Source organism: Oxyura jamaicensis, chromosome Z (genome assembly GCF_011077185.1).
Source record: "Oxyura jamaicensis isolate SHBP4307 breed ruddy duck chromosome Z, BPBGC_Ojam_1.0, whole genome shotgun sequence".
Lineage (NCBI taxonomy): Eukaryota > Metazoa > Chordata > Aves > Anseriformes > Anatidae > Oxyura > Oxyura jamaicensis.
The window spans coordinates 81484770-81501106 of NC_048926.1; the positions used below are offsets into that span (position 1 = coordinate 81484770).

General features: G+C 42.5%; 1 protein-coding gene across 7 annotated transcripts in view; it reads right to left on the bottom strand.

Moving 5' to 3' along the window:
• MCTP1 (multiple C2 and transmembrane domain containing 1) overlaps positions 1-16337 on the bottom strand; it is a 287020-nt gene that overhangs the window by 226603 nt on the left and 44080 nt on the right. The window contains exon 1 of one of the 7 annotated variants that reach the window (XM_035310878.1): positions 3479-3751. The exons of 5 other annotated variants lie outside the window; for them this stretch is intronic. In XM_035310878.1, the coding sequence (XP_035166769.1) occupies positions 3479-3598 (120 nt within the window). In that variant the 5' untranslated portion in view covers positions 3599-3751. Of the gene's footprint in view, positions 1-3461; positions 3752-16337 lie in introns of those variants that run through there. One more of the 7 variants, XM_035310879.1, reaches the window with a different exon arrangement.

Below are 16337 nucleotides of genomic sequence, written 5' to 3' on the forward strand. Positions count from 1 at the left end.
GAATAAATAAAACATAAATAATAAAATAATAAATAAATATTTTTAAAAAATAATGTTTTCACTTGCAAGAAGCCGAGGATGTCAATAACAGAATAGAGATTAGATTAAAATACCAGTGGCAGCCCCATATTCTTCCACAGGACTTACAGCTGCAGTTTACTGAGTGATATCAATATTTTGTTCCTCGGTTACAAAGAACGGTCTATTTGTTGACTTGTGTCTTTATGGTTACCTGAAAACCATGTTCAAAATATTTTCACGAGCTACAGTTATAATACAGGAAATCTTTTTTTCTCTTTCAAAAAAGCAATTGAGAGTACATTACGTTAGTAGTGATAATCATCAACCGACAGGCAACATAGAATTGCTCTGTAATTGCTCTTAAATGCCTGTTTTCTCTCAAAGACTTTTAGTAGGTTTAGTTAAACAGATCATTAGGATGCAGAAGCGTAACTTGCATAATAGTTTCTTTCAAAATTATTGCATAAATGGTGCCATTAAACACAACTGAAACAATAAAAACTTACACGTGAAAGCTTTCCAATAGACCCCTTTCTCTCTAGAACATTTTTTATGTCCAAGAGAAGAGAAAAGTAAAGAGGTAGCTGAAAACATTCTCCATCACTACTACTGTTGCATCTTGCCTGTACAAGTATTTTCCCACTTAGCAATTATCTTACCAGACATAAACACAGAGTTTGCTTGCTGCACTAAAACTGCCGCGCTTTGATTTTGGCAAACCACATTCTGATCCAAAGCCTGCCTACCTGACACAGTTTCTCCCTACCAGATCCACGCAGTTTCTGAGAGTCAGCAAGCTGACTTCTTCTCCCTATCCCTTCTTTAACATAAGGCGATCATAAGGCAAGCAAGAATTTGCTGCTGTCCTGGATCCTTAAGGGATTGCCCTCACACGGCCACGGCTGAAGAGACGCAACCCGTGGACAGAGCACAGCCACCTACGTTGCACAGAGGCATCACCAAAGCAGGCGGAGAAGGATGGCGGGATATTTCAGTGCTCCTGTGGTTTCGCTCGTGGCACGCCTTCCTCCTCGGTTCCCTGAGAAAGGGTTTTCCATTGCTGATTGCACGGAAGAAATTCAGATTCAGAGTTTGACTGTGGCACGGAAAATAGCAACAGAAAACATGGAAAGCATCACTGTGAGGGTAAAGGATTTAGAGTAGGCTCTTCCAGTGCCATGTAACTGGAGAGCAGACAGCCTTCGAGTTCTTTCTGTTTTAACAGGGAAGTACGCAAATGAAGATAGACTTTATTCACACACCTGCATGCAAACATACCAATGCATATGCATATTTCTATAAGAATATCAAGGGGAAAAAAAAAAAAAAAAAAGGCGCACACCTGGAAAGGCCAGAAACCTCTCAAATAATTTGCCTAGCTGCTAAGTTTGCATGGAATGGATGCACTCATAAATCCACTGCAGCCCATTTCACAGCAGCAGAGACTTTAACAACAATTCCTAATGAACAAACCCAAACAAAATGTAGTAGAAACAAAGCCTCTCCCTACAAGCAACGGGGTGCTGTAGTCACCCATTGTCACTAATCACCAAAACATCTGGCAAGGGAGACGGAGCGGTGCTTCGTACAGAATATTTGCAACCTGTAACTTGTGAAAAAAAGGTCTCTAAAATTAAGTACGAGAGTTACGGAAACTGTCGGATCACTGCTAGCAAAGCACGTTAAATTTCTAACACAGAGATTTCGTTCTTTATTCTTAGAAGTTGGCCAAACATTTGCTCTACTTGTTTCCAGCTGTCTGACATAATTTTTGAAATTGCAAAATATGTGTAATTATGAGATAACTAATACATCATATAATCAGTCAACCCAGATAAAGAATACACTTAAAAAGTCAAATATCGTCCTGACTGTATCTTTGGCACGCTACAAGAAAAAGAATATAAATAAAAATGAACAGGCAGCATCTGGAACGGATCTGCTTTCAGAAACTAATTCTGTGATATGACAGATTATTTACAAATTAGTAACAGAAAGACGAGTATATATATTTTTGTGGTATTCTTGCACCATAAGAAATTAAGGCAGGATTATCTTCCTTCCCAAAACCGGTATTATTGTTTCTTTTGGAGAATCTGTCTCGTAAATAACTTCTGCTGAATAATTATTTTAAAGGCTTTTAGCCCACCACTGCATTACTCTTGAAATAAACAGAAGTACCCTGTTTCACAAACGTCTGAAAAAGTCCAAGTCATTACACATGTGAAATACAAGCTGTAGATTTGAACACATGCACTTTCTGAAAAGCAATTCATATGTGTTGAAAGATACTAAGTAGAGTTTATGTTTAATGTAAACTACTTGTAAACTAATGTTAAAAATGCAGAATCAAAATTTCTCTGAGGCAGCACAGGCATAAAAATATTTGCCTTCAGAGAATGACTATACGTCAACTATGGAAATTCAATGAAAATCACTATTTTCATTAATTATGTATTTAACAGAGATTCAGAATACACCTGCTGTGTTTTGTATCTGTAGGATCAAAAATATTTCTGGGAGGGGAGAAATGAGGCCCTGCTATTGTTTGGCACCAGAATACAGATTCGTGTGGTTCTTACCTTATATGCTTAAAATTACGTATCTGCTGGAGTCGTTTATTTTTATGACTAGCCTGGGGTCAAAATCAGAAATTAAACTTCTGCTGTGGAGGAATTACCTTATTTAAGTAAAGATGATGATTGTGAGACTATTCCACTCCAGGCACCTGGCGCAGTAAATTTCTAGTGCACTGCATTTTAGATAACTGCAAAGTTCATTGTTTGGTATTATTTAAACAAGAAAATACAGCTTTCCAAAAGCAGCGTCAAGTCTCCTAATCTTGGCACAAGCTCCACTGCAGGTGTGCTTTGCCTTTCCGTGGCTGCAGCTGGCCGAGGTTTAACACACACTAGCATTAAAGCAGGTAGCTCAAGGAGGGAGCTGAGTTTAGCTTCAGCTGGATGAGCTGCCAAGAGAACCAGCAGAAATGCTCGCGCTAGTCAGCCCAAGCCCAGACCTTACTGCTGACACTGCGACAATTGATAGAGAAATCAGTGGTTAACAATTAACTCATCACGACCACTATGACACCGATGAGCAAGGCATACTGTTATCACAGAAACGGGAGCAGAAAGATATGATTTGCTCGAGTGATTCTGCGGAGTGACAGCCCCCAGGCTCCCCAGCACACCCATCAGCTGCCTGCCTACCCTCGGCATCCCCTCTCTGTTACCAGAAGAGCCCGACAGCGTTCGTGGGACCTACACGGGCACCACCACTCCTCACCCCATGGGAAGAGCACAGGAGAAGAGACCGAAAGACAAAGGAAGGCAGCCCGCAGGGAAGGAATTGCTAATTAAGCCAATTCACAGAGCATGCCAGCAGCGATGCCGTGCCCAGGCTCTGACCCGAAGCGCGTCGCGCTGCCTTTGGCTTACCCACCCCAACCACTTACTGCTCTCAGCAAGGCACCCTTCTTCATACACTTCTGCAGAGCCCCGCAGACACCTCTGGACCCATGCACGCATCCGTACATCTTCATACAAGGTGCATGCAACCAGCTTCTTCCCTCCATGGTCGGACCTGCAGCCGGGAGAAGGCTTTTTATCGTGCGGGCTGGACAAAACAAGGAGATTAGCCGGAGCCTGCAGAATCGGAATGTACAAACACACGCCCGGCGCTGCTCAGGCAGTGTTTTTCTGGAGACCAAAGCACGAACGGGCTCTGCCATTTGCTGTCCGAGTAGAGATCTGACTTCTTGTTAAGTTCTGGCTGATCAACAGCAGCTGTGACCTTCGAATAAGCTCAACTTGGCCAGCGAGCCGAGCCGCCCAGTGTGGAGACGGAGCTTGGACACAGCGCAGCCCAGTCTCACAGTCAGTGAGAAGCTCCCTACATATTTTTTTGTATTATTTATTTATTTATTTATTTATTTTTACGATATCTGAAACATACCTTACATAAAACTTTATAAGAAAAAGAAAATACAGCCCGGGAACAAGACCCCTGAAAAAGCCCTTCATAAACAAGCATATACACGGTAATCAGTTTGAATTTCCACTTCTCCCAGCTGCCAAAAAAAATTAAAAAAATAGTAATAATAATAAAAAAAGAAATCAACCTGCAGTGCCGGGCTGAGGCAAAGTGTTTATTTCAGAACAGCTCACCCAAATGCAAAGAGGCAGACAGTCAAGAAACCATGGCAAACGCAATTCTGATCTTCTGATCCAGAATTCCACCTTGCCACGGGCTCTGTCAGCACAGGCATGCACACGGCCGGCCCCAGGTGAAGGGCTACTGGCCGCCACCTCGTCATTAATTAAAGGGAGGACACTGAGCTCTACAGGACAGGTCAGTAAAGCACTTTTGGGTATCGCTTTGAAGCCAAATCTGCTGAACTGGGACCTCCTGCCACGACTTCTGAATGAGCTGCACAGGGGGCATTTTAAAATTTTTACTTTATATATTTATTTATTTATTTATTTAAGCTTCAAAAACACAAGGGTCACAGACCTAAGTGGCACTCATTTGGAAGAAGTGTTCACAGGCAGCGACTCAACTCACATAAGTCTGAACTGAAATTTAGGCAAAGGGAAGCAGTACTGGAAACCTGACAGGTACTCCCAGTTTAAGGGCGGCTGGTTTTGTTGGTCAGCTTCATGTCCCAGACTTCAGGGTCGCAAATGCCTTTTAAAAGTATAAGGGGAAGGGTGGAGTACCTGTTTTTCGTTGTTAGTTGTGGTGGGTTTGGATGGTGGAGGAGGAGGAGGGTTTTTAGTTTGTTTGGTTTTTAAAATATTAGTGGAAGAATCCAAAAAATCTTTACCTTGCATTTGTGTTAGAGCTCAAAAAAAAAAATAGTATATCAGTCGTAAGAAAACATTATTCTGCATACCAACATTCTAAAATAATTTCCATTTTATTCAAAAAGCCCAGTCATGTTTGAAATCCTTTGCTTTTATCTACATACACACGCAAAACATCTCTCATTTCTTCCAACAGGTTTAACGTTACGTCAGTATCAGATTTTTTGAATTTAAGTCAAGGAAGGAGAGTACGTTCAGAATTGTTACGATATTTAAAATAACTTACTGAACTTTAGGGCACACACTTTTTGCTGCCTCTGTGATATCTGGCTTCTTGCTTTCAACGGGTTTCAATCTGCTGTGATTTTTTTTTTTTTTTAATTTTTCATTATTATTTTGTATTTCATAATAGCCAAACCACGTAAAATCTAAGAATAGGTGTTTTTCGTTGCGTTTGCAGATCTAAATAATTCTGCAACATCAAGTGGTAATAACTTTGCTTCCTACCATTTAAGAAAATGCCTGGGGAAAGAAAAGAAAAAACAACATCCTACTCTTCTCTGATATTTAAAATCATTTTTTCCTCTTGGGCTCACAAGACAATCACCACATGCTTATTTTTAGGAATTTATTTTAAAGTACATGACTTCTCTTCTTTCTTATTTTTTTTTTTCTATTTCCTCCAGAAATTTAATAATGCATAACACAGGGGGTATGACAGAACCTTCTAGTCTTTGATTTTATCTATTTTCCAGTACTACAGGGCACTAACTGATTTAAAAACAAATATTCTTCCCATTGACACTTCAATAAAAAACAACCATTGTCTTACTTCTCTATAAACTCCTTCATTTATTTCTTGCACCTAGATCCCGAATAGATTGTGGTACATGGGAAGTCAATCTCGTGTCTTTATTTAGGTGTCTGACAACACAAAATGAACCCGCAGCGTCAAATTAGCTGTCTCATTCATCGGTGGCGTCAGTTCCGTGGGTTTCTGCTTCTTACTCAAGCACAGTGGAAACTGAAGCGAAGCTATGAAATTTTCATTTTTCCCTTTTTGTTGTGAATTTATCTTATTTTTAGCTTCCTCCTTCAGACTCTGAAGGACAGCCAGGAGAAGCTCTCCCCCGTGCACTGCGTTCCTGCAAATCAAAGGGAGCAATCCCCCCCCGATGCCGCAATGTCTGAACTCTCCAGGAGAGGAACTGAGAGCAACCGTTCCACACCAGCCCATGCTCAGCACTGCCAGGGCTGAACGTGAGATTTTAACCCAATTCTGGCAGAGACAGATTTTTAGTTTATTTTATATTACAAACCAGAATTTTGCTGCAGAATTTTTCACCCTTCTGTGAAGCTCAGACGAGAGACAGCTACGTGAGCATTGCTTTGCTCTGCTCCCTGACCTCACGAGGTCCCTACACCCAAAAAGAGTCCAGCAACCCTTCGTCTGAGGTGCAGTATCCAAGCAAATGGCCCTCTCTGGGCAACCACCGCCGAATCCACCTGAATACAAATCCAATCCCCCTTTGGTCTTCTGGGGACAAGGGGAAAAAATAAAATATATTCTTCCTAAACGAGGAGCACATCTTGCTTTCCTGGGAGCGCAGCAGCATTCCAAATCACTTCCAAAGTCAGATCACACAGTCAGCCAATCTCAAGTCTCGATGCAACTGAGATCACCAACTAGATATTTAGCTAAATCGTGCCAATTACAAGTTTCCATACTAAAAGAAAATAAGTGTCATTAATAGGTACTGCAGAGTCTTCACTGTCCAGATGGAGCTCAACAGTAGGCAAACGCTGGCACACAACCGGGCTGAAGGTGGAAATTTCAGAATTACGTTTATGAAGTACGTTAATCATTTAACACAGGGCTGCCCAGTCACCTTGTCACCTGCATAAAGGAAGGGCATGTGGAAAGAGGTCATGAGACACGTCTCTGGCTGCTGAGGATTCGGCTGCTCCACATACCCTGAAGCAGATGAGATGCTGGCCGTGCCCACCAGGTAATGCTGGTAATGCTGCCAGCACAGACAAAACTTTTTCTTCAATGTCTGGCTCCAGAACAGAACGTGCTGCAGCCAGGTTGACTAATAAGCATTGGCTTGTTTTGCAAAGGTCACCATGTGTTGCTGTCGGATTCCTGCTCTGCGCACCCCCCCGGCAAGGCTAAACCTTGCACAGGAGCCCAGGCCCTTTGGCGAGAAGAACCGAGGGATGACCAAAGGGAGCTGCTGAACCCCACAGTCCGGCCTCCAAAAAGTGGTTCATCCTCTCAAAAAAAAAAAAAAAAAGACACTCATTGTCACTTTGTCATCTTTTGTCATTGCCATCCACACCTCTGCTTGTCCTTCAGGGCACAGAGAGGTGACAGAGGCCTGGAGGCCGTGGTGACAGCTCTGGCCATGCTCCCACCTTCAGTCGACTGGAAGGTGGACGGGAGAGAACCCTCCTTGCCCCGTAGGTATCTTTCTACCTGGATTTCATAAGCAGTACCTTCAGCTTCCTTATGGTGGTTCATAAGGAAGTGCATTTTCTGGCTTTGTGGTTGAGGGTGGTGCTTTTTTCTGGTTTGCACCATGTAGACCTATGTCTAACTCTCTTTAACGGCACCAGCTGCTTTGTTAAAAAGTTTGTTTGTTTGTTTGCTTGCTTTAAAAAAAAAAGTAAATCACAACCACTTTTGTCTCCTGCCTTGGTTAATAGCATAAACACCGTTCCGGTAACTTTGCAATTGTGATGAAATGAACAGAAAGAACTCGTGTACAGCCAGAAATGCCTGAATTACCTGAAAATCCAGACCGTACAGGCTTGGCGTGCTATGGCTACTACAAACAGGTGGGATTTGTTCAAACCGCAGCCTGTCAAAGCCAGAAGGGTTCTCAAGGATTTTGCTCGTTTGTTGTTGTTTTTTTTGTTTTGTTTTGTTTTGTTTTGTTTTTTAACTAAGCTCGCTCCGGGCAATGTTCCTATCCAGAAAGGCGAGGGGAATAAACAGCCAAACACGGGCGACATCTGTACGGCTGGGTGCCTAGGATTGAATGCAGCTGGTGCAATCTGAGAGGAAAAGCAAAGTTAAACGAGCGCGCACAGATGCGTGCAGTTATCAGGGTGCATCGCTACAACTCCTCGGCGAGGCTGACTTCTTATCCTCAACTCCTGCTCGCTCGGCCCTGGCAAGCCGCCCGCTGGACACTTTCTCCCACGTCCGATAGCCGCATCCGTCTTCTTCCCAGGGCAAGCAAAGCCAGCGCTGCTAACACCTGCCTGCCGTGGGAATTGAGCTGGGTATTGGCAATGACTTTGCGCTAGAGAAGCGTGCTAACCAAGGTGAGGAAGTGCCAGCACTTTCGGCATGGGCTCTGCCATGCGTTTTGTAGCACGGGGTGCCCTCACCGCTGCAAAGCACCAGCTGCAATCTGCCCCTGCTGAACTCCACAAGGGTCCAGGGCACGTCAGGAGCAGCAGTGGCGGCGTGTGAGCAGCGGGCGCTCTGCCAGCCCCTAGATTTTGTACCACCAAAATTTCCCCCCTTTTGTCCCTACAGGACACGTACTGTCCCGGCCCTCAGCCGAGCCCTGGCTGCACCTGCAGAGAGGCAGCCCAGTCCCCACAGGTCTCGTTTATCTGAAGACACGGATGGGGCAGGCTATGACTCAAGTAACGCAGGAGCTCTGCCGCCCTTACCTTTCCTGGGACGTGCAGAGCACAGCTCGCAATGACAGAGCTCACAGCAATCAGTTCGGCAGCACGACTGCCACTGCAGAATAAGCATCCCAGCAGAACCCACCCGACACCCTGCTCTGCCAATCCAGAGATCCACCGTCTGGATTAAGACAGAAAAGGTATTTTGGCCAGTTCCCACCTCACCACGTCTAAAGAGTAGTGTAAGTTGTAAAGCATGACAATTATTTTCCAAAGCATGACAATTATTTTCCAGGAAATAGTGCAGCAGCATTTACAGAAAGCAACCAACTACAGCCAGTCCCGTGGTGATTTTCATTACTCTGCAAACACAGGCAAGGTACACACACACGCACACACTATATATATATATAGTAAATATATATATATATATATATATATATATATACACATCCTGCAAAGTAAATGGAAAAAACCATCCCCTCCAGACTTATAACTAGTGAACCTGAAGTGAAAATACCTCTGAATTTACAGGTCAGGTAACATTTCTCAAAACCACTGGCAAAAACACATATTTTTCCGAACAAACAGCTTAATCCAGAAAGAGCAACATGACCTAATCAGCTCCTCCAGCTGACCTGGCTCATTAAGATATCTATTTTGCTAGTTTCAATTAGGATACACACAAAAAAATTGCTCATGGCCAGCTGGTATCAACTAAAATAAGAAACATGGCATTATCATCCTTCTTCTACTGCGTGAAAAATCTGTTCATGTCTGAGGGCCTGCAAACCATCTTAACCTTGAAAGGAAGACAATAATACAAACATTTTGACTCGATAGACAGAGGAAGCCCAGTATCGGGCACTGCAGATAGCTGCAGAAATTTTACATTATTATGTCTGAAGAAAAGTTTAAGGTTTACTTTTGTTTTTAAAAAACAACATTCCTTGCCTGCAAGTTCTTTGTGGTTCAGAATGAGTCCTCACTAAAAAGCAAAACAGCTTTGTATCACAGGCGCAATGCAAATTAGTATACTCATAGGCCTTTTCTCAAACCATGCTAGAACTTACCAGGTGAAATACACCTCTAAAATATACACCAAAAAATAAGTTTTGAAGGCTAGAAAAGAGACCACATGAAGTAGGTTGAGAAATTCAGGTTGCACTTTACAGCACCCAAAACTTTTTCCAACCCTTCTTATATTCAGCCAGCAGCAAAGATAAAGCTGACGAAAAATAAATGAAGGCATTCAAAAATAAAATGATGCCTGCAACCAACCTCACAAAAATAACAACAGAAAAGTCACCACCCTGGAAGCTTGAGATAGCCTCAAAATCTTCAGCTAAACAACTGATCGCTACAAACAGCAGCATTTCTTGCCCTCAGTCCTGGGCCTAAAGGCACACCATCACCTACGGAGTAGTTTCTAAAGGTTTTAAGACCTACAATATTCAATTATTTTTCATTGTGTGAGGTTTCTGAACAATCGTTGGGAGTGAGGTGGATGAAAAGAGCCAGGTGAGGGGCACATTGAAAGGAGTTTCCATCAGCCACTAAGGCAAGCAGCCCCACTTCTCTACTAAAACAAGTTATCCCTGCTGCCTCTAGCCTCTTACCACGCAGACATGACGTTAATTCAGACACCCGCAATAACAAAGCAGAAGCAGCCCTTCGTGTGGATGTGTTCTGAGGTACGGAGGAGACCCCCTTCCACCACAAAAGGCCGGCAGCCCTTCTGCAGGCTGCTCTGCAAGCAGGGCACAGAGATCTCCTCCCGCTCCACGCTGCCCGCTGCCCGACCAGCACCCTCCCTCCTCGGGATGAGGAGGCAAAGCTGACAGCTCAGCAGTTCTGCCTTCTCTCTCCTCACAGATGCACAGACAACGCAACCACGTATTTTTGACTTGCTGTGGCTGACCTACATTAACCGACCCATGAAAACATCCTCAGCCCATCGCAAGCGTAAAATAAAATGTGCTCCAGTAACCTCGCTGGCTGCATTTTCCAACAGCATAACTGCTTGTAAATACACTGTGATTTTTCCATTTATGGAAATCGTTTTTTTTATTATTATTTTCTTCAGTTTTTTTGAGCATTCCCTGCCTTTCCAAGCATATGGTGATGCCATGCTGAATGGTGCACAGTCCCAACGGGGCGTGATCCACATGCAGGCACAAGCCTTGGTGGAGTTGCAGATGCGACAGCAACGCTTAATCTAGTTAAATGATAAAGGAGTTAGATATTTGTTAGCCAGAACTGTGAAAAACACAATTCTAGGGACCAATGACAAATGCCACATGACGAGGTTGAACACAAACATAGAAGCTGGGAACTGATTTGCACAGAGCTGCATGTCTATGGCAGAGCGAGATTACAGAAACAAAGAGAAAAGGTGGCAGCCAAAAAAGTTTTGGGAAGAGTAATGGCTAGCATGGCTAGCCTGAAATTATAAACTAGGATACTGTCTGTTATGCTCTTACTTTGTCCAGCAAAACCAAGGGGCACAGGGAGTTGTTTATGATCCTTTATAAAGTAACAAGCAGGGTCTTTTCCAAGTAACACCAGACCCATTAGCTATTCTAACAACCCACAAGGCTCCAAAAAAACGGATAGCCGTTCAGACCTAAAGAAAGGTTTGCATGACACCAGTTATTAAAAACTTATAAACAAATAAAGATCCCGAAGCTTAAAGGCTTATAGCAAAAATCTGGGCTCTCATTTCTGTGGTGACCACTATTCTGGCTTACCAGAGCCTACATATCTACAAGTGGTCAATTTACAGTTCATGTGTAGACCATATACTAAGTGGGCAATGCTAAGAAGCATTACACATGATATGTATACAGGCCCACACATTTATTTGTGTTACCAGCACAGCACTAGGTACTAAAGGAACTCCGCCAGCACAGAGATTAAATACAGGCTATGTAATAAACAGCCGTACATCACTTCCCTTAATGCTGGGAGAGCATAAATAAATTTATCCCTCTATGGCTTGTGTTTCCTCATGGCTCACATTATTGTTATGTATGGCTGCAGGGTGATCTTCGCATCATTTAAAAAAAAAAAAAAAAAAGTTGAACATTTATTTCGTTTTCCCCCATAAATCTTTTCATAAATCACTTCAGTGTGAATAGTTCAGGTTTAGCTTTCCTCTTGTTCTCTTTCTGAAAAAGTCATTGCATGCTTTAAGGTAAATCAGCCAACATACCTAGACCAACCACTGCTAGCAATGACTTACAACAAAAAAGAAAAAAACAAAACAACAACTAAGTAAAAAAAAAAAAAAAAAAAAACTCAAGAACTAAACAAATACAGAACGTAACAGGCTTGGGTTTTCTCAGACACTTCTAACATAATCATATGCAATAGTTTTATACCACTATATGATCTAATTCTTCATTAATGTTGGTGTATTTAATGATTGCAAGGGTCTCATAATATTCCCAGTGTTTCTTCAGAGCTTCTAGAATCAATACTTCACAGTGAAATATTAAACCTGAGTTTAAAAAGTCTTTAAAGAAAAAATAAGAAAAACATGCTTATTAAAAATGCAATGCTTTTGATTCTGAAATGAAAGGAGAATGGAGAAATGGATGCTTCCTGAAAGTCCAAAAAAAGCATCCAAAACAAAACAGCTGTTTCACTCTCAGTTTCTAAGCCTGCAACTCAAAAAAAAAAAAAAAAAAAAAAAAAAAAAAAAAGCATGAGTCATTCTTGAACGCCCTAGGATGGCTGCACAACATTGCACTACACAACCAGTGCATGATTACTCCCTCCAACCCCCCCACAGTTAGTTCTTTGAGCGCACTCAGTGTGTGCAGTGGTTATTGTAAGTCTAAATCTACGTCCTAACAGGACAACACTTTTGGTCTGCAGGTTTCTAGGTCATCGTCTTTATATCCAACTCACCTGGTCTTCTGAAAAGCACCTCTACTTTTGTGACTTGGTTTATATGATGTGTCTAAGAAGGTATGCTCCCTTTTTGTAAGGAACCTGACAATTCCCAACCGGTGAGCACCGTAACGGTGCTGCCCAGGACGTCTTCAACAGCTTACCCTGCATGCACATACGAAGTGGCTGGACCACAGGCCAGTAACATCCACGTAAACAGCAGCCCCAGAAAATGCAAATTTGTGCAAAAATGGCTTCTGCATGTGAAGGAAATTTTAAGGACGGGTCCTGACTGGATTCCTGGACAGAAGTCTGGGTTAACAGAGGTAGTTTTGTAAATCTGGATATGGGTTCCTCCAAAATGGGGATAGTATCCAAAAAATAAAATAACATTAAAAAGGTTAAAAACTGTAATGAGGATTCAGTTATCTTATGGATTTTTTAATCAGAGCATACTACTGGAACCATGTAAAAATCTATTCTAGCCTCCCACAGAGATGCCTGTGCCATCTCATTTCTTCTGCAAATCAGTTTCTGATCCCATACTGAGAGGCTCTGCTGTAGGCAGGCATCCCAGGGAAGGGGCGAAGAGCTGAGAACATACCAACAAATCTAGAGGGAAGAAACTCGAGAAGAATTCCTTTTGGCTCTTTCCTTCTCTGCCTTTTCCACGTCTACACCCAGCCCCAGCCCAACCCCATTTCCCCAGGAGGCCCTTTTCAAAACTTCCCATGCAAAAATCAGATGTGGTCCAGAAGAATACGCCCCACCTCAGGGCTGTCAGTGCCACAAGGCAACTCTGACCAGCGAGCAGGAAGGAAAACCGTTCAGCCGCCTGTGTTAAACAAGAGAAAATGCTTAAAAAGCACGTCAGGCCTTGGAACGGCCAGAAGGGATTGTGCAAGGCGGGAACTCCCAAAGATTTTGACCCTGGGTTCTCTTTTTCATTCTGAAATAATCCCCTGAGGCGCTGCAGATGCAGACAGCTCTGAAGAAACACTCGTCCTCCCGTGAGACCTTTGGCTCCCTCCTGGTCCTGCTGCTGCAGAGGACGGCAGGAGGAAAGGCACGGGGAGGAAACACCCCTGCCCCACGCACCTAGGGCAGGGTGCTGGATGTCCTGCAGGTCCTGGATGTGACTCTTCAACCCCCTGTTCTGTGTCATCCTCCTGCCACCAGATTTCTCTTCTTCAATGCTACGTTTTTAATAGGCAGCTGGAGCAGCTGCTCCAAAGGTATTTCCCTTGTCTTCCTCCGCACGCAGAATGCAAAGGTTGCCAGTAAATGACTAAAGCTTATGATTATCTGAAGCACCGTGAGCCAATCTGTTGAGAAAAGTCCTCGTTTTTCTCCATTACTGTTTTGCTCTTTCATTAAGCCACCAGTCGCATTAAAAGAAAAATACATGTTTATATATAAAATCTCTCTGCAACCACTGCTAGCATCATGGACTGCCAGTTTATCTTTCCAGATTAAAATTGCAAGGCAGCAAAGCATCCTTTGGATCAGCTACAGGATTTTCCAAGAATCCTTTTTATTTTCAGCAGAAGCACGGCCTAACAATGACTATAAATTATACAGGAGAACTGGTGTTTTTCAAATGAATGCCTGAGGTGGACTTGTCTGTATTTCCGAGCTTAAATAAGGAGCTGGATTTTTCGAACTTCAGGCCCCTTATCAGCTCCGTTTGTAATACAAGGTGCTGAACACTTCTCAAAACCAGGTCTCCCACTGAATTGTTAAAACATGGGTGTCTGAACTTACGTGACCCGCGCCTGTTTAAAAAGCACTGCATGCCTAGACAGGCTTCACACTGTCACTGGGAATAAAGAGTGTGTATGTTACGAGGAAAACAGCACTTCTATGTGATATGTTCTTTAAATTTGGCATTAAACATTCTGAAGTTTATCAAACATTGCATGCGTTCGCTTGGCGTACTGCATATAAATCCAGTTCTCTTTTGATGTATCACAACACTTGTGGCTTTTTGATACAATCATATTCTTGGCCCAAGGTAAAAAGGTGACTGGTTTCAGAGCCTGTTGCTGTCTCTGTGCATAAATGGGGTAGGTAGTCTGAAAATACTTTCCCTGGAGAAATTAAAGTACTTCAGAATGAAAGTTCTCCTTAAAAACAGGTTTTACTTACTTTTCGTTTCGTCTGCTACAATCTGTTACCACCATGTTAGCCGTATAGTGTTACCTTAAAAGAATGTATTAAAGTTCTGCGATATTTAGTGTTATGTGCCACATTTACCTGATACTGCTCAGTATTTCATCACCCATAAAGGAAAGTTTTTTTAAGTCCCCTCTCCTCAAAACTCCACTGGCATATTATTGCCACATCCAGTAGTTAGTATCATCAGTGTAAAGAAAATACATGAAAAATAAATGCATTTTAAGAGGTTACATAGGTAGTTATCCACTAGATACAAGGAGGAAAAATACGTGGGTAGGGAGAATTTCAGTGCCTCTGCAACTCCAGCACACAGCTTACCTTGCTTCAGTTTTCAGTTAAGTCTGCATAATGTATCAGACATTCTAACTTCCACAAAAAGAAGGTTTTTGGTTAGTTTTGGTTTGGTTTTAAACACACTGTTCAAGTTTCAAACGAAGGGAAGGGAAAAGAAGTCATCCACTACACGACTTCATTTCATCGACAGCACTGACACCCAGGAAGCCAGCTGGAAAGCCCGTGCACACCTGCCTGGAAAAACATTTGCAGAAGAGCACCAAACTCCTTCAAAACCCAGGACTTTGAGGCTTTGAGGAACAAAAGAACATGTTAACTGGAGGCACAGTGAAGCCATGTGAAATTCATGATGCTTAAGTAATTATGGAATTGGAAAAAAATAATCTGTACAACTCCTACCTAGCGCAAGTTATCTACAAGAAATTGAACTACATCTCCGATATTTTTAGTTCATCTCTTCCTTACAAGTCAAAGCCTTTTCCTAAAGCTTTGTAATGAATGTTCACAAAGGAATAAATTAGGGAGATTAATCTAACTCCACAGTTGAGCTCTGACCTAAAAATGCAATGATTTTGAATTCTATTTATTGAGATAGCTGAAGTGTGCAGCCTACAGAACAAATTCTCATAGGCTATAGGACAAAAAGAACCTTATGATACATACCTTCTGCTTCTCAATATATAGTAGCTTTGGTCTGCCCTATTTATTGCTCTTCTATCTTATATAAAATTCTCACTTAAAGGTACTCCAAATCAAAGATAAAAGGCAAACACATCATAAATCAGTTTTATTCCTAATTTCCATGGACATCCATGGCTGTATTTCCAATTGAAATTTCTCTCGGAAGTTCTATGTTTTGTACAAAAATTGCAGCATGGAATTAGTTCAATGTTTTCCATAGTAAATAGTTTCTGTTGAGTCCCCTCATCCCTGCCAATCCTACCGAAAAGTCCTCAGTTCAAAAAGTTTGGCTTCCTCTGTCTACCACATTATTACCAGCAGCACAAATTCTTACCAAGAACAGAGCAATCTTTTCCCCTGTTAAAATTAAATAGCAGCAACCAGCTTAAGGGCTGCTTCTTCAGGCCAAATTCTGCCTGCCAAGGATGCAAGAGTGCCTCTAGGAAAATGTGCGGGTGATGGAGATCTCCTTGAATCCACCTCCCCCTCTACCTGGTGCTCGCCCAGCACCATAAAGAGGACCCCAGCACAGAGGGAACAAAGCATGGGTACGGAGGGAGGTGAGCAGGAGAGCTCCTGGCACACATGATGGACAAAAACGGGAGCAGAAAATGAGCCCTCCTTGCTCACCTGAGCCTATGCACATGCACTTCTGGCACTCCAAAGTGACAAGCATCATTGTGGATGCATCGTCATCCACAGAAAATTGCTACTTCCAGTGCAGTAGAAGGAAAGAAAACATAAGGTTTATTACAGACATCAACCTTTTACAAACACCAAGCCAGAACACATAAAAATGACAAGTTAAAC